Consider the following 20,580-nt stretch of genomic DNA (forward strand, 5'->3'; position numbering starts at 1 on the left):
ATCTATCATGTGCTAGACAAAGTTTAGCTATTCTTGCTAAATTCTGTTGCATGATTGCTCAAATGAAGCCAAACCGACAAGTCCACAGGATTGCATGTATTTAACTGAAAGCTGAAGGAAAGACTGGCTTGGTTTGACTTTGGTATCAGAGATGAGTCAATAGTGCTACTCAAGATGGTACTGATGCTTTATCTCTGAAACAGAGCATATTCTCAATAATTACCACAGGAGGTGATATGGTAGGAAAGACAAGACTGGGTGGGGGCACAAATCCTAAATTGCAAATTCTTAAGCACAGCTGATTTGAAAGATCAGTGGTGAGTTTCAAGAAAAAAATTGAAATTGAGTCCTTGCTGTAGAAGAAGTAGCCAGATAAAAAGAGAAAAACATAACAATACACACCTGTGGCAAAACCAGTTGCTGTACAGGTGGTATGAGATGCAACCGGCTACAAAAAATTTAATTTCTGTTTAAGCATTTCAAGATATCTTTTAAAAGAAAAATACAAGCTCCTGAAATAAGATACCAGTTTATTATTCATATATTTGGAGTTGAAAATCCAAATAGATACTTTTTGAGACAGTAGAAATATTGCTACCTAGCCAAGACAAAAATAAAACTAGAGCATGATTTCAAACAACTTGAAAAAACAGAAGAAAAAAATAATCCAATATCAGTTAACAGAGATCAGGAATAACTGTTGCTGTTTTTGATATATAATCAAATATTACTTGTAAAACATCTTACAGTGTAAATTGTAATCTTTTTCTATTAGCTGCAAAACAAGTTTCAGGATCTAATGTTAGTGTATATCAGTGAAGATACTTCACTGGCTCTTCACCATAGCTGCTTTCAGAATTTCACAGAATCTCTAAAGAGTATGACTGGTGCTCTATTACTGTCACACTTTTCTCTAGCCCATGCTAGAACATTGTTCTACAAATGTATTATCCCAGTGAGAATACTTATGTGTACTAACTCATTAATCAGGTTAAAGACATACTGCTCTTTATATAGTCGATGTAAAACCAGAATATTGACTACACAGTCTCAATCCTCAATTTTAAGGATTAATGAGCACCTTCAGTATCAAAAATTCATCAAACAAAGTTATGGGTTATATGAAAAAGGCATCACCAAGATTATGATTATTTTAAAAAATCAGTAAAATTAATCTCAGCATTAAAAAAATAGTACTTCGGAAACCAGAGGTTATGGCAAACAAGAAAGTCAGTAGAAGCAATTTCTTCTAGTTAAGATTCAGTGTCTTTTTTCCTAAAGGCTTGTGATGGAGTTTGATGAGTCAGCAGAAGTTACTTCTTTGCAGCACTGTACATTCAAATCCCATTAGAAACAAATGGAACTGGCAAGACAGTAAGAAAAAAGAAAACCTGAAGAGTTTGTTGTTGAAGAGTGCCCATGCTCTGAAGTAAATGTTTATCTTCATGGGACCACAAAGAAGCAGCTGTGTCAAAACCTCAAGTGGTTTTTGTGAGATGGTAAATTCAAAATGATATTGTCAAAATCAGTAAAAAGAAATCTGGTTTTATGATTTATGCTTCTCAGTTAAGACACTATTTTATCCAATAATGGCAGACAAGACTAAAATGTGTATATATATTAGCACATAAATATTCTTTTCAGGATGTCGTTTACCTTGCATTCAATCTCTGCTTGTCTACGCTTTGCTTCATTCAACTGAGCCAGAAGTCCTTTGTTCTGTGCAGAAAGATACTGCACTTTCTCCTGTAGGCTGGCAATCTCTTGCTCTGCCCTTCGTAAGTGATTACTATTGATCTGATTCTGAAATTTATGACCCAAAAAAGGAAACAAAATACATGTTAAGGAAAGGATATGAATCTAACTCCCTGAAGTCTGACAAAACAGACTTAGAGATGATTTACCATAAAAAACTTTTTATAAAAAGCATTCAGAGTTTTCCATGTGTAATCAGAAGAGACTGCATGACATTTTATCACTAGGATATTCAAATTGTTCTTAAACAGATGACTCGTTTTAAGAACATTATTGCAAAGCTCCACCACATTTCAGTAGATCTGTTTTCCCAATTTCTTGCCTAGGTAAGGCAGATTTTGTGAACTTGTATTCCCAACTACATTATGCATCCAGGAAAGATCAGGTATGTCAAAAATACTGTGCACATTTCCCTGTCCATTGAATTCCTGAAAGCAACATGGCACCTTAGTTGAGATCAGTGCATAACTACAAGTCACAGCATTTGTCCCTGAAGCTGTGCACACTGTACCAGGAGAATGGCATTCTTCTCAGACGACAGCTGAACAGCCTAAGCAGAACAGCCTAAGCACATACAAAGACTCTATGGAACACTGAAGTGAGAAGTACCTGAATACACGTGAGCCAAACAGCAGTATCTCTCCGCCCCCTACTGACCAAAAACATACTGACACGTCAGTGACATTTTTAAAAGGTAAGGCAAGAGGAAACGTGTTCAGTTGGTATAGACGAAGTGGTGCCTCTGTCAGAAAGAAGCCTTCCTATGCCTTGCAGTTGGTTAATCTGTCTTCAATAGCACATCCTTACATGCTATCCTGGTTTCTGGAATTGCTGACAGTTTCAAGTAAAGCTGTTGTTCGTTTAGTTTTCTGGGTGCATAATCTCTTTTTAAAAGTAACATTTAGCAGGTATTTCATGGGAAGATTTCTTAGAAACCTCTTACAAATCCTTCTCAATCATCAGCACATTATGTCTATTAACTTGAGTGAAAGTTTACTAATACAATGTGAACTCGCCACTTCAGTGCCTTTTCATTTCAGGAGCTTAGCAACTTATTCCCTAGCTACACAAGAAGAATCTTGGTAGTCAAGGTATGATTGTATTTTCTGCACAAACTTCAGCAGGTGTAACCCATGCTTTTCTATTCTGGCCCATTAAAGGCAAACCTCGTGCTAAAAAACTCTGACCAATACACAGCTGCTTTGCTGAGTCCACAGTGAATCACCAATGTCACCACAAGAAAGTACATACTGCCATCTAAACATTCCTATTATCAGAATTGCCAATTAGATTTATGAAATTTAAAACACCTTAAACATACTTTTCTTGTTATTACACCCGTTAAAATTTATTGACTTAAGATGCACACACATTCAGTGTCTATCAACTAACCCCAATTAGAAATTCAGGAAGTATAGTCCTGAAAAAGATTAAAGAGGAAACATTAAAATTGAACTGTATGGACTAGATTCTCCCATCCCCATCTAACAGAAGCAAAGACATCCCACATTTTGGAACTGAAGTGCTGCCTGTAGATAGTGAAGATCATCATCAGGTATCTACCATTTGTCAAACTGCCAGCATCCAGCTCAAGTCACACATCCTAGTGTTCAATAATGTACCTGTGTCTCCACCTCCATCATTCTTTGTTTGGTCTCTTTCAGCTCAGCCTGAGTTTCTGCTTCTCTCAACCGCACTGTCATCAGCTCATCCTGTAGCTCATTCACTGCGTTTTTTCTGGGAGGATCTTTCCATCGGCCAGTGGTACGAGCTAGATGACGCTAGAAAAACACATGGTTTTGCTGGTAATGCCTGATCATTCCTGGTGTTTCCCTACTTCATTTAAGGTCTCAGTTATATGAGGACAAATAGCTAGAGTTCCCCCGTTGAGCCTAAAAGCTAGAAACCCATGGAAACTTACTGGTTTTAAGAACAGAATTAAAAAACTGAACCAATTCATTCCCAACTACATTAAGTCAGTGCATTGCAAGTATATCCTGAGACTTCTGTCTATTTCTAGCCCTTTTAAACATGCAGCAAATTAGGAGTACTGACCAGGTATTTCCCTCCTACTGTCACAGTTAGCTGGTAGCACAGGCCCTCTGCCATCTATAACAACTAGGCACCAATTTCTAACATACTTTTGAAGTTGTCTTTTAACAGCTGAGTTTAAGGATCTTCTCACCTCAGCAGTTTGATCCGTAACCATTAGTTTCTACTTGATCTCAGTATCTCCAAATTTTATAGTTTTACGCTTCATCATTGAAAACAAAAATTCATAAAAGTGTATTGCTACCCATACCTGCCAGTGTTCCTCCAAATCTTTGACTTGCTGCCTTAGTTCTTTGAGACCCATCAAAGATTCTGCTTCTCTTAATTTTACTGCAATCAGTTCTTCTTGTAGTCTGGCAACATTTTCCTCATCAGGGAGGGAGCTGTTCCTCTGCAACAAGGAGCATTCTCTTAAATATGTATTTGAATAAAATTGTGCTCAGTGAAATCCAGTCTAAGAACATAGATATGTAATAACTATGAAAACTTTAAAAATGCACATCCTCTACAAATTAAAAATCATAAAAAAATCTAAGCTTCTGCATATCGTGAGTGTGTATAAATAACTTCCAACTGCCAGCTACAAAAAAAAATTTATAAGGTAGTAGTTCTAGGTATTCTGACTTCAAGATTTCCCTGAATGGTATCCCTAACAAAATATTACATTTACAATATTTGAACACACCATCAAAATATGGAGAGTAATTTGAAAGGTTTTGATCTAGTTGATAAAACGTAAAGCAACAAGGAACTGAAATTACACTTTAAAGCTGTAACTTTACAGGTTTACAGGAAAAATAATAAATGGAAATTCATTTTTTAGGAAGTAGGTTATCAGCCTTTGAAAAGGAGAACAGAAATGCTGACAAAGGAAGCATCTGTTAATATTTATAAACAACAACCAGTCAAGAGGTCTTAGAGATGAAAGTGCAAGACACATAAGGAAAGATCAGAAAGGTGAGAGAAGGCCAAGCAGAAAACATGAAAACACCAGGAAAAGCAAAACAGATGAAATTCTAATAATGGAAATATGGGAGAAAAACAAGAGGGGAAGAAAATGTCTACAATACCCCTACAACAAATCACTGGTCACCAAATATTCAAATCTGAACTGCTCTTCATCACTTTCTACTTTATTTCTCCATAGATGTTTTCAACAAAATCAAGTGTTCTTGCAGATGTATAATACTGTGACAGTTGTCAGGTTTTCTTGAGAGTTGAGTAAAGCACCTGATTAACATTAACAGAACACAGCACAACAGCCACTGATTAGCATTCAATGGGAATTTTGGGATCTAAGTATTGGTAAATAAAGGAAATGAGAGGGTATGTTTCTGAATATTTATGGCACTGTCATTGTGGCCATGCAAGTCTCGGGTTATTCAGCAGAACCTCCCCAGATTGCACAACTCATCTTACAGCAGTAAAGAGCTATACTGGAGGAATTTGAGAGAGTTCACTTCAGCCACTTTCTCATGAGCATAAGTTCATCATGACAGACTGAAATATTACTGTATGTCTGAGTTTGTGTCCAGTTTTTATTCACAGATAAGTTTTCATTGTATGCTGTCTCCATGCTGATGAAGATTAGTCTCCTGAATTTTGAAAAGTACTTTATATTCTGAATTTTTACCAATGGTCAATACAGTAAAAACTACCACACTACTAATACTAAGCCCATCAGATCACTGAAAAATAAATCTTGACTCCAGTGGGTTCATCTAATTAGCTCCTAAGTTCTAGCCAAAGCCTGGGTATATAGCTCATTAAAATTTCCTAAGGAAACTAATTCCAAAGTCAGTACAACAGGATCTGAAAAACATGCTTTATACCAGGTCAGTTATTGTTTCTTGGTTGAGTTTTTTTTTTTTTTTTCTGCTATTTTATCTTGCAGTTAAATTTTGCTTCAAATAAAGGTAAATATTTGACAGTAGGTTTGAGTACAGCTTGAACTCTGGCATCAATAAATTACAAGCTAGCATGGCACCCAAAAAGCAGTAGAAATTCTGATACTGAGCAGTGAAAGGATAAGAGATTCTGTCCTTGTCCATAATTGCATGGGAATGGTAATTATTGAGCCCTTTCTTCTTCCCCTTCCAAACTATTTAGTTTCACATCATCTCAATGCTCACTCGAAGTCCAAAGCTCTTGTTGCAGGATATAATTTTTAAACAATTGATGTTTCCTGTCAGGACTTCACCAGAATCCAAATCTTTCCACTACAGCAGGCCTCAGGAATAGAAGAAAAGTGATCAGTTATTCACAAATCTTTCCTAGTGCAAGCAGACCTTTGTTTTATTGTCGTATTTTCAGGTTTGAAAAGCATCTTGCAATCACAGAAGCACAGAAGAGAAGGTTCTAGAGCACAGTTCTGCTAGGAATGACAGGGACCTGTAGTCTGCTTCTAGTGCTGTTCTATATAGAGGGTCCTGGTTTGATTTACCTTTTCCATCTCTAGAACTTTATCTTGCATCTCCTTCAGGGCACAATGGGATTCTGCTTCACTCAGCCTGGCTTGGACCAGCTCTTTTTCCAGCTGTAGCACAAAGTCTTCACTGTATCGTGAACTGCATTTATGCTACAAAGTTTGCAGAAATATGTTTAGTATGAGGTATTGTTTGAAAGGGGTTTTATATACCAGATTTGGTGGGACAAGTACATTCAAATGTTTAGTATCAAGGGTACCAGCGTAAGTGCTTACCATATACAAGTCTATTAATGTCAATCCAGACTGCTGACAAACATATCCCTACTGTTCTGCCTCTTAAACAACTGCACCTCCACACAGTCAAATGTGTCTGACAAAACTGAGACCCCCCCTACAAGTACTGACAAGCAGCAACTCACACTTTTCTCTCATTGTCAACCAAATTGAAAGATTCTGAAACAATCTGATTATTTTGTGATCTGCAGAAAAAGATGCTTGGGAAAGACTAACTGATTACAAGGTTAGTACAATTATCACCCAATCCTTGTTAACTTGAACTCCAATTCAACAGAATCCTTCCATAATCTTGGCTTTAAAATAAAACTACATATGCTGCAATGCACAATTACTTTAGTTTGCTCTTTTCTTTACTCCACCTCTTGGGTCTCATTTGCTCACACTCTAGATATTCCTTCCGAGATTCAGATATATCCAACTGAAGCACTTATTCAAAAGACTCTCTTAACTTTTCCTCCCAATAAATAGTAAAAAAATACATATTATTTCTTTCCTGGGTCACTTCAAAATGACTTGGCAGTTTGACAGATTGTCAGACTTGCTTGATAGGCAACACCAACCTAAATCAGCCTTTAAATTTCTGATTGAAGAAAAAAGTGGGTGCTGAAATCCTCAAACCATAGTTGTTTAGTTACTGTATTTACATAGCTACCCTGAAAATCACATTTAGAGGAAAATAATATATTTTTGGTGTCATTAACTACATTGTGAAATATAAGTACTATGCTTGGATTCATAGATTCAGTTTTTTTAAAGCTTGTTCATTATACTAAAGATACAGCTGTGTCTTACATTATGTTTGCATCAAACAATTTAGTTTTCTGCATCTAAAAAACAGTAAAAAAATGAATGGAAGTCTTCAATTCCACAGGCTTCTGTTAGGGTGTGACACTCCCTGACTTTTTATGTACAAATAAAAGGCAAACAGGACAAAACAAGGATTTAATGTAACTATATGGCCAAGGAATTTTTCTCATTTGCTTTTATATTTCTGCATGCCAATTAAACCTTTTGTCAAGACTTGCAGTACAATCCAAATTCAAAATGTACACTCTACTCTTAGTGTTACTATATTTCTTGTATATATGTGCCTACAGGAAGCTGTAATGGAGGGGATATGTACAAAGCATTAAAAGGCAAAGGCAGCTCAGGCAGGCAGTTTTTAGTGTCAGTGCATACTGTGTGCACCTGAACACACATGGAACACAGACACAGTATGATCCTTGTACGTGAATACTAATTTTCCCCTAATACAATACTAATCGAATTCCTATTATTTTCAACCCACACAGTGTTCTTGCCTCCGCAAGCGGTGGAGGCAGACCTGATTTGAGTGTAAGGAAGAGGATGGTGAACAATGCTAATTCATTTCTACAGTTGCTTCACCTCATGTAGCAACACAAGTACCATATGTAACACCATGCAGGGACAGAGAAGAAGCAACCACTCTTTTTGATTCCCTGGTTGTTTGTACAGGTCCATCCCATGACACACAGAGCAACTTAGATGGACTCTACATTTCATATTCTAGATTCCTGGCTGTGATACATACAGAATGAATACAAATGCAGTGTTCTCCAGGACATTGAGAGAACACAGCAGATTTGAAGAACCTGCTGATTTTACAATAATGTAAGTGTATTGTATAAAAATCTAATTGATGTTTATCAAATAATTAGTAATGGAGAATGTAAGAAAAGTTATTAATCCAGTTTCAAGCATGAACCATGCCTTCTTTAAATCTGTCTTTAGATTTTGCCTGCCTAAGGAATATGTTAAGAGTACTTATCTACTTAGCCACAACAAACTCTAAATCAAGTCTTGATACACAAAAAACTACAGCCAAGATCAAAAGACTGAAGAAATCAAGATTCACAAACTAGAAGTTGTGCATTTTGCTACCTAGTAAAACAAAGCACAATTTTGATAATTTAATATATAAAAGTAACACAAGTTTATAGCTAAAACAGCGTTTGAAAACTACTTTTAAATTGACTGCAGGAAAAAGATCTGCTTTTATATATTTGCCTTAAGCCCTAGAATTTCTGACAAAAGCCACAGCACAAATACAGACTTTCAGGCACCAAACATTTTAACCACAGTAACACTTTCTTTCCTATGTTGAAGAGATAGAAGTAATATAAAGGACTAAAACTGTAGTTCCACAGCCATTTAATTCTGAAAGAAACAAGTCCTTGCTGGGCTTCATATAACTTTTCTTAAACATAACCATACCAAATATTATTTTGGCTGATGACAGATATAATTACACAATGTTTCTCCAGTACACTATACTGAAGAGCAATTAACAGATGATTCAGCAGTTCCCAGCTAACTTTGTTTACACATTTAAGCACTAACTGTAGTACTTCCCTAAATACAGTATTCTTATTTTTTGCTTTTTTGTTGCAAATCAGAACACAGTATTAGGAAAGTATACTGCAAAATAAAGTGAAGTCTTCCATCAAGTTGCAACACTCATTAAAAAGCATATATTTCCAGTATCAATTACTGCATTCTTAATTATTATCAATCATTTTAGCATGAGTTCCTGAAAAGAAACTATGCATTATGAAGTTGCTGTAACAATAACCAAATACATCGCTATAAATTACCTTGCAAAATGCATATGCTTCCATCTGAATGCTTAGTCAATTAAAATTCTATCTTCACATAATATAGCTGAAGAGCCTATTTAAAAATAAGATGCGAACTAATTTTAGCTTGATTAGCCTCCAGTTTATCAGATTCAATTTTAAAGCATTCAGACTGATGAACTGGGTAATCACTGACAATTACAATGTCACAGGGAAAGACAAGATTTGCATTCTGGAGGTGTTTACATCCAGCAAGGAGCTACCCTTTTCATTTAGAAACACAAGGGGGAAAAGAACAGAGAATAAAACCTTCAGCACATAATTCTCAGGAGTAACTTACAACAGGCTGATTACCCTTTCCCCTAATTGCTCAAATACCATTGCTCTTAGCATGCCTCAAAAGAAAACTCTGCATTTCCTTCACGTCAGGCAAAACTTCCTCTATGCAGTTCTTGATTTACCAGCAGTATGAGGAAGAAGCCACCTTCCTCTTAACCACTTGGTAACACACCATGACTTGCCTTTGGCAAGCTTCCACATTTAAAGACCAGACAAGCCAAAGAGAGATTAGTATCATTCGTTAGTATAATGATTACCTCTTTAAGAAGACTCCACACTTCATAATGAAGTCTTTCTGGTTCAACTAAAAACTCCCCATAAATAGTTTAGCACAGGAAAAAATAAACTTGTATGTAATTTGGGCTTCTGATGTTGGGCTTTGATCAAAAGAATACTCCTCTACCCATCTCTGTATTCAAAAGTGCTGCAGGGGAGAATTTCTTCAGACACAAATCCAGTAAGTACTTTCAATACTTACCCTTAAGCCATCCAACCTATACTATCCAATCTCATAGAACAGATAGCATAAACCCTCGATAATACTCAAATACAAATGCATAACCTTTTTACAAAGGATATGTTAACCTTCTTAGAAATACTACGGTTTTGATAATTTTTTGCTACCAACAAAACAGTGGGGTTTTTTTTAATCCCACACTGTTGTTCAGAAGAGGCTGTTGTAAGTACCCTTAGGCAGTTCTATTCGGAGATTCATATCCAAACATTACAGTTTTTTATCATGGTGAAACAGACAATTCAAGACTGAGAAAGATGTAGATGATAAAATATATACAATAGATGCTGTATCTTTACATAAGCACAGAAACTATGCAGTGATTTACAAGTTTACAGTGCAATCATTTTTGTTAACAATAAACAAAGCTGAAATAGAGAAGAAAACATTAAAGTAGACACTCGCAAGACAATACTGAAAAAGAGGATTGCCAAGAACAAAGCTACTGGCAGTAGCAAGTGGCAAAAACTTAACCAGTGTAAAAGGTCAACATTCCAAACAAATCCATGCATTCCCACCAGGTGGCGCCCTAAATGCACGCAGCTGCTTGCATTTGTTGCTCCCACTCCCAACCTTGGAAACAGTTAAAGGACAGGATCCAGCAAATGCTCCTCACTTTTAAACCATTTTACCACTTCCACCCCGTTGTCTGATTCTGGTGGGTCTTAAAGCCACAGTGCTATTCCTTGCAATTCAGAATAAGCCAACACAAGTATTATTATTAGGCACAAATCTGTCTATAACGATATGGATTTACATTCTCAGTGCCACACACATAGACAACTTCCTATAGCCATGTTCACGATTAAGCAGAGGAAAACAATGCTGCAAGCATGGAAAGAAGGAAGTGTGGTCATAATTTAACTTACTCTCCACTCCTGCAGTAATTAACCAGTTGTCTGCACTCACAGCTCCAACCCAGCCACATTTGCAATCCACAGTTATCTAAGGTTTTGCACGGGATCAGTTCCTATACCTAGGCAGCCTGTCAGGCCTCCCCATCATTGATAAGGTCCTCAGCATAAAGGCATTAGCTTTAAAAGTCATATTCCCACCAATTAACAAATAAATAAATATAGTGTCTTGGTCTTCTAATAACTTTTAATTGCATGCAGGTCATTAACATGGATGCCTCTAAAAAATACATTCCAAAGGTGTGTATACTATTGTAATCAGACAATACAGCTGGATAAAACAGCTGGATATCCAAATGTCTATAATGCTTCTCATTGTATTTCACTTGAAAGATTCATATCTAAAAGTGTTGGAAAGCATTACTAGACCATTCCCATCTTGCTAATCATAATTTCTTCATATTTTTCCCCCTAAAGAAATTGTTCAAGTTCTATATAAAGCAGTATTTCACATGAGAGAGTAACAGCTCATTAATCACTTCTTACAACTATTCTAAAATATGTATCTTTTTTACACTGAAACACATTAAACAGATGTAATAAACTAGTTCTAGAATGTTGCATTTAAGTTGTGATTTCTTTTCAGTCTAACAGTAAATGTCATCTTTACCTTCCAATGAGACAGGTATTTCTAGAGCTGTGGTGGAAGGCATGTAAAACAAACTGCCATACTGACATTAAGAAACCTGGTAAGGAGATGCAATATACTTAGTTCTAGTAAGCTGTATTTCATACACCTGAAATTCCCAACTCCAGACAAGTACTTGGATACCAGTGATTTAAAACAATACGAAGACATTCACATCAACACTAGTAACGCACAGTTTATTCAGCAAGTGAAGATGCTAAAATGCTTCCCCCTGTCCCCCCAAAGAGAAGATACTGAGCACTTCAAGTGTCTTAGGGAAAGTAACTTCAGTGTTACAGCAACAGTCAGAAGTCTTGAACATTTTACTACCTAAAACACAGAGTGCACACAAATACAGCATCATAAAAGGCTACTAAAGTTTATTTTCCTTCTCCATATGCACATAAACCCATACTTTTTAATCAAGTTCTGTAGTTCCAAAATCAGGGATGATACTCTTCTACTTCAGCAAGCAGTAAATTTAAGTATACTTGGAAGAAAACAAATATGGGTACACAGAAGAAACATTAACATGAAAGAAACTGACTTAAATTATGCACTAGGTAAGGGCACTGTGAATCAATTCTCAAATTTGAATATTCAGAGTGACGCAACTTGCAATGACTAGATTCTTAGCATTCAGAGCTATCAGAGTTCATATGTGTGGTTTTCTTGTTAGTATTTTTTTTGTGGTGGAAGGGTTTTGGGTTTTTTTTAGTTTTTTGCTTGGTGTGTTTCATTGTGGATATGTTGTTCAGTTTTTTTTAATTGACTCATAACTTGCACCTATCCAGGGTTATGAATCTCATCTATCAGTAGAACAGAGTGAAATTTCATTTAATCCAATTTGGGTAATTTTAAGAATGCAAATCACAATGAACAGGGGTTTACAAAGACAGCACAGAGACCATGTCATATAATGATGAGGAAAAATAAACACATGTGAGGGTAAAAAATGAGATGATGTGCTGCCAGGCTCCTTACCCATTGCTGCTGTTGCTGGAGCTCCCTGATGGTATTCTCAGCTTGCTCCAGTTTAGTATTGGCCTCATCACTCTGCTGTTTGATGGTGGCCAGCTCCCGTTTTATGAGGTAGTTTTCCTCAGCCTCCTGGGCCCTTGTCACTTGTCCCTTAGGACATAATTTATTTTTTTAAGCACTTGATGACAAATCCAAGGAAAACTGCCTTTGTGATGCATAGCTTTTTTTTAATCAGATTGGTTTTGCAAACAGCACAGAGTACAATTGGTAGAAATTTTAGGACCAAGTAGTACTAAACAGCTGCTTTAGTACTTTATTACAAAGTTTAGCATCCATTTAGCAAGCACAGTTTTGTACTTGCATTCAGTAAAATTCCTTTCATGCATTATTACTCAGTTGTACATGCACAGATTGACGTTCACAATATTCGATTTAATTGTTAATACAGTGTCATAGAATCTATCTGCCACAGGAATTTGTACAAAAAATTACAATAGGTTAGGAAAATTACTATAACGTGCAGGTATTGGTTTTATATATTTTTAGTAAACAAACAAGTTTCTAGCAAGATGCATTAGCTCTGTATTTATTCCAAATCAGCAAAGCAGGGACAGAATACAGCATGCAAAAATGCATGCATTAAAGCAGTTGGGTTTTTTATAAGTAGGAAGAGAGTCATACAGTAAAAGACTAAAAGACTATACCTGTATCAATCTATCTGCCAAGGAAGCACTTTCCTACAAAGGAAAAATTTAGATAGGAATGAGGAAAAGGGAAACCAAAATACAAGGGGCTGATAATAGTGACAAAAAAGACCAAGAGCTGATAGAAAGAAAATGCCCAAATTCTACCCATTTTTTGCGCAAACTTTTTTGCAAAATTAACAACTCTTCATATAAATGAAGGCAACTCTGTCCAAAGGCCCCAGGAAGCAGCCTTTTCTGCAACAGATTTAACACAATTCATCTGTGATACAAAAAGGTTTCAAAGCCAGATTTTTGTAACATTTTAAATTCACCTACAGGAGATTGGGTGCTTTTATTTGAACGGCTTGCTTCCCTAATTAATAAAAGTTACTGAAGCATTATCTGATAGGATCGAATACATAGATGCAAGACACAATCTACAGTTCCCCCACAACATGAAACAAAGGCATAATTTGAGCACAGAGGGAACTCCACCAATAAGCACTGAGGCACTCATGCAGAACTACAGCTTCCACTAAGATGAAGCAGGGCAGTTAAATGGTGCAAACTGACAGACAAGTAGGGAACGTCAACTATGACAGCTAATGTTCTGTTTTACTGAACTCTTGCAGTAACTCATTGAGTAGTTAATAGATTCTCTTTTGTTGATAAATCTTTGCAAAAATAAAATCATTTTTGCACACTGACAAGCCCTACCACCCAGCAGTTGCATTTAATTAATTTCTACTGTATCACCCCTGAAACCACTGAATTTTTTGAACATTCTACAACAGAGAAATACATCTATTCATAGACCTTTGTCCTTGAAGCTTTTATTAAAACTGAAGTTCAAACTAGTAGATAAGAGCTATTTTTTAGAAGTTAAGGTACACTAAGGAAATCACAACTAAATCAATGGGTTTGAATGATGGAGAAGTATTTTCTAACAGAAGATTTTAATGTATTTTTCACACTATTGTTTTTCAAGTCCTGCGATGATAATTATATTCGGGAATTCTTATTAATAGATAACATTGTCCAATTTTGAATTATTTTAATTCCAATCAGATTGGGATAACCTGAAGGTGAATTCTGAAATTCTAAGCAGAGAATTTGCAAAGGCACTAGCATGAGGCAGTTCATCCTGGACTTCAGAATTAAAAAAAAGAAAATATTTCAAACCTCTACAAGTTAAATATAAAACAGGGATAATAAATATTACATATTTACCAAGGTCATTGAAATGATTCACTACAGTTTCAAGCTTCTTAAAGAGAGCCTATTCTTTTCCATTCACTTTATAAATCTCCAATACTAGAACCAAAAATGTTCATAAAATTGTATTTTTGGTCACAACTTTCACAACATGACATTATGTTGTCTTTTCTTAACTAAATTCTGAAACCAGTTAATTAGAATTCGACATAAACTTCTTTTCAAGAAATTGCAGTGGGATTTAACATCCTAAATGTGACGTCTTTCAATCATGTCACTCTTAACTGAAATGTTATCATTTTCTTCCCTGTGAAATGTGAACAATTGTTTGTAACTCACAAGAGCACTCAATCCCATTTGTTGAAAGATGGTCCCTACTAGTGCTTAAGGTGGACAGGCATGCTCTCATTCCTGAGCAGAGCAGCTCAGATGCAATCTGCCACAGGAAGTGTGATACCAGGATACAGCAGAGGCCACTGCAGAACAGTTGGCAACATATCCACAGCAATCCGCATGCATACTTTTGAAGTTTCAGTCAGTTATCAAAAAGCCTAACGAAACTCTATTCCAGACTAAACATAAGAGAAGTAAGTCTTTAGATTTTCTCCCCATCAGGTACCCAAAATTGCCACAAAACCTCAAAACCACATAGAACAAATGAATGGCAGTGTTCCTGTTCTCAGTATAAATGTATAAATGCTGCAATTCTCTCTGGTCATTGGTAGGTCTGTCATTTTGCTCCTACATAAAAACACCAAGCAACTTCAGATTTTCCAAACTGAGGATTCTCTCACAATGACTTTTTTCCCAAACAAACAGTCCACTATTTCATGGAGTCTTATGGACTTCGAATATATGCTTCTAATTCATAAAGAAAACAGTACAACACAAGCTGGCTATGTCAAAATATTTGATTTTATAAGCACTAAGAAATAGACATAACCTTACATATTTAAGCATTGACCCTAATTGCTTGGCAATAGCCATGTTATTTGGCTAAGCACTGCTAGTAAACACCAGAGATTATCAGGAAAACAGCAAACTATCATTCTGAGATTCCCATTTCATATAACGAAATTGCCATCAATAAAGTCTAAATTAACAGAGATTAAATCTAATCCCCAACATACTTACTTTTTCTAGTGTTTCAATGCGCTGTTTTAGGAGTCTATTTTCAGTTCGTAACCTCTGGAAGACAAACAGTTCACAAATCCATTTCTCAAGTTATTAATTGAAAGTCTGATAAAACCAAAGCAAACTACCAACATTTTTATCTCATCACATCCAAGAAAATCAATATAAATATGAAAATAATTTCTGACCTTCTTAACATTCTTTCATATTATGTACTGCCTCAAAATATGAGTTTAAAACAGCTTGGTAAAACAAAAACGAGAACACATCTCGTGTCATGCAAAAGCATCTATGTTGCATTTGCTCAAAGCTGTATGTCTGCAGGTGAACCATAGGGCTTAACCCCACACCCGACTTGACAGCCTCCCCATCATAAAGAGTCAAAGTCTTCATGCTTAAGGGACATGACAGTGCACTTTCTACAGTAGGACAGGCTAATGAGGCAGCTACAAGGTCTCCTTCCCTTTCCTCAAAAGAATTTATATCAATCTGTAAGGTTATACTGAGAATAACATCAAGTGTCCCAGAAGTAAGACTTGTACTGGACTCTATATTTTAGAAGTGCACTTCCTGTAAATTTTAGCAGTCAGCATTCAGATAGAAGAGATCTGTACTCCTCAGAACAGGGCATTGGATATCAGTTCAGTAAATGCTTTATTCTGTCAGGCTAAAAGGCAAACTCAAAATATGGTTCTTTTTCTATCTCTCCTAACATAGTCTCTTCTGCTAAGCAGCTCTGCTAAAGTCAGAAATTATTTACACATTAATTCTAGGCCAAAATAGGGCCTAGAATCAGATAGCTTTGCATTGTTTGGTTGGGATTTTTTGGTTGCTTTTTGTTGGAGTGGGCTTCATGGCTTTTGTTTTGGGGAGGTTTTTTGCTTTCTCCTTTTTTTTGAGGGGGGATGGTGGCAAGAAGCAGGAAAGGATTTGAAATGAGTTCATATACTAGACTCTAAAGTTACAGTTGTCTTTCATATGGTTTTACTTTGTCCTGTTCTGCAGAGAGCTGTCATTTGAGCCTTGCAAATCTGATTTGAGCTGCTGTTACAGCAGGTATTCATGCTGTTAACTGTCTCACTACCTGGTACAATAAACTGCCTGAAAAGGCTCCTAATACCTTTGTGCTCCCAGGTGCATCTCACAGCCATTTTTCTGAAAACTGATATTGAAAGACAAAATGACCAGCAGTGGACAGGAAGAAGGAAGGCTGTACCTAAGTCCCTCAACAGAGTTTTATATAATATACTTCCACATCATTTCTCCCACTGTCCTTTCTCACAGAACTGGCTAAAAATACAAGGAAAAAAATCCAGATCAAACAACATGCTGTGAAAAAAAAGTGAAATAGGGAAAAAAGGCATCAAAAGCCTATTTATGTCTCAAAAGCAAAAAGATGCAGTGCTTAAGTACATATAGGAATTAGGTCAGTTAGTAAAAAGGGAAAAATAAACTCCACTGGCATCTTGGCTTCCCTCTCACCCCTCCCAGTTTGTATAAACTGCAAAAGCTCCAAAAGAAAAAGTGGCTGCAGACAGAAGATACCACAATTTGGGTCCAATGCATAAGAAAAATCAAGATCTTAAAATCAAAGACAAAACACTCAAGTGCACTCTATGAAGTCTATCCTAATGTGTCATACAAACCTCCTGTGTGGAGCACCAACATCTAAGCCAGCATATTTAGAACCTCTGATAAATGAGAGCATCTATTATTAAGCTGTTGTCCGCAGGAAATACTAAAAAAATAAGTACAGCAGGTCCCCAGAGATTTTTTTTAATGTCCACCAGAAGTCTCAATAATTTCACTGTAGATGTCCTTTATGAACAAACATCCCAAATAAATATAAATGCTGAAAGAAAATAATTTGGGAACCTTAATTATGTCCTGCTACATGCAGAGATCAAACTTGTAATACCCCTATCTGGGAATTAAACTTATTCATAAATAAATTTGTTGAGGGCTCCTTACTTTAATTTCAACTTGTTCTTCCATTTCTTTTGTCTTTATTGTAGTGTACTCTTTTTCTAGCCTAAAAATTAGAAATAGTAAATTATGATCAGAAACATTGGGGATAATTTACTTGTTGGTGTAATACCTAACAAATAACAGTGGAACAGAGATACAGATTATTGATCTTTCCTCTGAAATGCACTCCTGTAAACGCTTAGACTGGACCTTAAATTTAAACACAGATTTCAGTAGATATGAACAGATTGAACCAGCATTCTGAAGTGCAGGAGCTTGCTTTGGATACATTACAGTGGCAGCAATTTAAAGCTACTCTGTAATAACCCCTTTATGTAATACAGTCACCAATTCAATAGATTCAGCCAAAAGAAATCAGAGCTTGGAAAGCCTGGAAAAAAAGAAATCTGAGAAAAATACCTTAAATATAAACCAATTTTAGCCTCTCCCCAGAAAACCAAATTTAAAAAGTGGCAAGAAAAACCCATAAGCTGAGATAACAATGCCTCTACAGAAGGCATATCGGGAAGTTCAGACTTGGAATGGTGGATGTTCAACTACATATACTTGTACTGGTTTGTCAAGAAAATATTTTTCCTGAAAGCTTTGTTGCTACTTCTTTTTTAGAGAAGACTGCTCACTCTACTGATCACAGGTTACTGACAGAAAAGAAAAACAAAAAGAAAAAGACAAATTCAGTTTGGAAGAGACTGGGCACAACCTGCAGGGCAACAATGAGCGTAGGATACTTTACAACCAACGGGTGACCCAACCAACTCAACCCTGGCAAATCACACTATCGGCAGCTTGCTAACCAAAACAAAATTTACCAAAGGCAGAAGAGACATGCAACTAACCTTAACAACAGCAACAAGTAGCAGTATTCTCAAGATTCAAACCCCACATGAAAGTTGTTTTATTGTTGTCAATATTACTCCAAAGTTTTATCAATTTATATTTTAAACAGCACTAATTTGGACTATAAATACACTCTTTAGCACTGTGATTCTTTTTCCAGTTCATGAGAACTAAAATCTTTAGCATTTAGGTGAGATCATAAAAGTTTCATCTCCTTACATTCTGAAAAAAAACCCATCTCCCCTCCCACCAGAAAACCACCCCCTACCCAGTCTTCCTATTCAGTTCCTTTTTACAGAAGCACTGTAATTCCCCATAACTTGCAGTTTTCTTCAAATGCTTCTTTAGTTATTTTTGTAAATGAGATTTAGCTTTATTATATTTAAGAAAAATAGCAAATACTACTTTAGAATCATTTTTGTAGACAGAACTGCAGTTTTAACTGTCTATACAGTACAAAATCCAAAAACAATGTAAAGATGGAAAATTCAAAATGAAACACTGAATAACAATTCTTAAGAGCAAACAAACAGTAACTCAACAACAGCAAAATCTATTTTTTCAAAACGTAATACCTACTTTTTCATCTTTTTTGCATTGTACTTGACTTGGTAAGATGCTTGGATTAATTTGTCTGGACCACTGTCAAACTGATGTGGAATGACCTTTTGAAAGTGCTAAAAGCAATCAGAGCACAAGATTACATATAATTAACAGCTGCAAGGAAATACACACACACTACACATTTCAGATTTCTCTTAAAAATATTATAACCATAGCTTACCTGTAACATTCCTTCCATGTCAAGTTGCAGTAATTCTCCCTGGTTCATCTGAAGTAATGCTAAACCTACTCGAAATACTATCTCTAAACCCTGAAAAGATAAATCAAAAAATACCCAACAATTATTCATGCCATTGTCAACAGTACAGAGTTTTTCTACTATTTACTAACATTGGAAATCTCACCCAAGTAAGCACAAGTAAAAGGGCTACTGAAAAAAATCTCTCAACAAATTGCTTCTATGTTTCTTTTTTTTGTTCCAAGGACAAGCAGCCTCACTATTTGTCCTGACACCAGGCATCTCTCTCAGAGAAGTTAGTGATGAGGCAAAATCTCAAATGACAGGAATTCTCTAGGTCAGCTCTATCAACCATTTTAAGTGTATCTAGTAGAAAAATCCCCAGTACTTCTCAAAAAAACTATTTTAATTTCAGACACAGTACAATGCAGTTAAACTGCCCTGGGAGGGAGGTGGAGGGGGGGAATAATGGAATGTCTCTCTATATACCCCATCTTGGACTTTCCTGGGAGCAAGCTGAAAGAATCTACCTTTCACTTACTGCTTTCTAAAAGCTGACTGCAGGGCAAGCATAAACTATGATTTGTTACTAATTACAATTATGAAAAGTTCTAATCCTAAACACAACATAGGTGTCTTTGTGATACTGACACTGAATAATTCCCTAAATTTCTTTGGCACCAATCATCATCCGGACAATTAAAAACAACTAACACCCCCCAACACACACTTCTTGGCTTGCATATCCACAGTGATCTTCAACTTTGGCTTGAAAGCAGCATTAGTTTCCACTGCAAACTCACCATAATACTGAGGAATGGATGTCCCTGCTGCATGCAATGCTAATGCACTGCATCCAGAAAGAACAGACTTGGGAACACTTCAGCAGGCTTAGAGCACAAAGCTACACACATTCAGTGCCTTGGCTGCTCTTTCTTGACAAGCTGCACACACAGACACCTTCCCTTAAAATAATGTGATCAGCATAAGAAATAAAAAGCAAGACTATGAGATTTGTCCATCATGATGGGATTTATGCCACTACCTAAATAACAGCTTTCAACAGCTACTCTTGAAATATATGATTACTATTTAGTAGTTACCTCAGACATAAAGATATCAAATATTCTCGTTGCAATTGGTAGTGGAAAAGTTGTAAGGAATATAGTTAAAAACCATGACGATGCATACATAGAAGTGTGAAAACTCTGAGACTGAAAGTGCACATAAAGCTCTGGAAGATGTTCCTGGAAAAGAAGAGGAATAAAATACACAAGTATGTTAAACTTCTGCTTGTAGTTTTAGTGCAGACATGTTTTTGACAAATTTTGAATACAAGATAGTAATTGATTCTTAATACAGATGTACTAGAAACAGGACTAGGAAAGATATGACTCAACATTATCAAGAAC

At 36.1% G+C, this 20,580-nt stretch overlaps 1 protein-coding gene across 15 annotated transcripts in view; it reads right to left on the reverse strand.

The window, feature by feature from the left end:
- EVI5 (ecotropic viral integration site 5) overlaps positions 1-20,580 on the reverse strand; it is a 72,682-nt gene that overhangs the window by 29,383 nt on the left and 22,719 nt on the right. For 9 of the 15 annotated variants that reach the window (XM_021526204.4, XM_021526183.4, XM_085586457.1 and 6 more), the window contains 11 exons: positions 20,272-20,415; positions 19,151-19,240; positions 18,946-19,043; positions 17,512-17,572; positions 15,541-15,594; positions 13,210-13,242; positions 12,509-12,655; positions 6,251-6,385; positions 4,058-4,198; positions 3,378-3,536; positions 1,657-1,803 (listed from right to left, as the gene is read on the reverse strand). In XM_021526204.4, coding sequence (XP_021381879.3) covers positions 1,657-1,803; positions 3,378-3,536; positions 4,058-4,198; positions 6,251-6,385; positions 12,509-12,655; positions 13,210-13,242; positions 15,541-15,594; positions 17,512-17,572; positions 18,946-19,043; positions 19,151-19,240; positions 20,272-20,415 — 1,209 coding nt within the window. The remainder of the gene's footprint in view (positions 1-1,656; positions 1,804-3,377; positions 3,537-4,057; positions 4,199-6,250; positions 6,386-12,508; positions 12,656-13,209; positions 13,243-15,540; positions 15,595-17,511; positions 17,573-18,945; positions 19,044-19,150; positions 19,241-20,271; positions 20,416-20,580) is intronic. The other 6 variants (XM_085586459.1, XM_085586458.1, XM_077785447.2 and 3 more) reach the window with 3 other exon arrangements.

Source organism: Lonchura striata, chromosome 8 (genome assembly GCF_050655825.1).
Source record: "Lonchura striata isolate lonStrDom1 chromosome 8, ASM5065582v1, whole genome shotgun sequence".
NCBI lineage: Eukaryota > Metazoa > Chordata > Aves > Passeriformes > Estrildidae > Lonchura > Lonchura striata.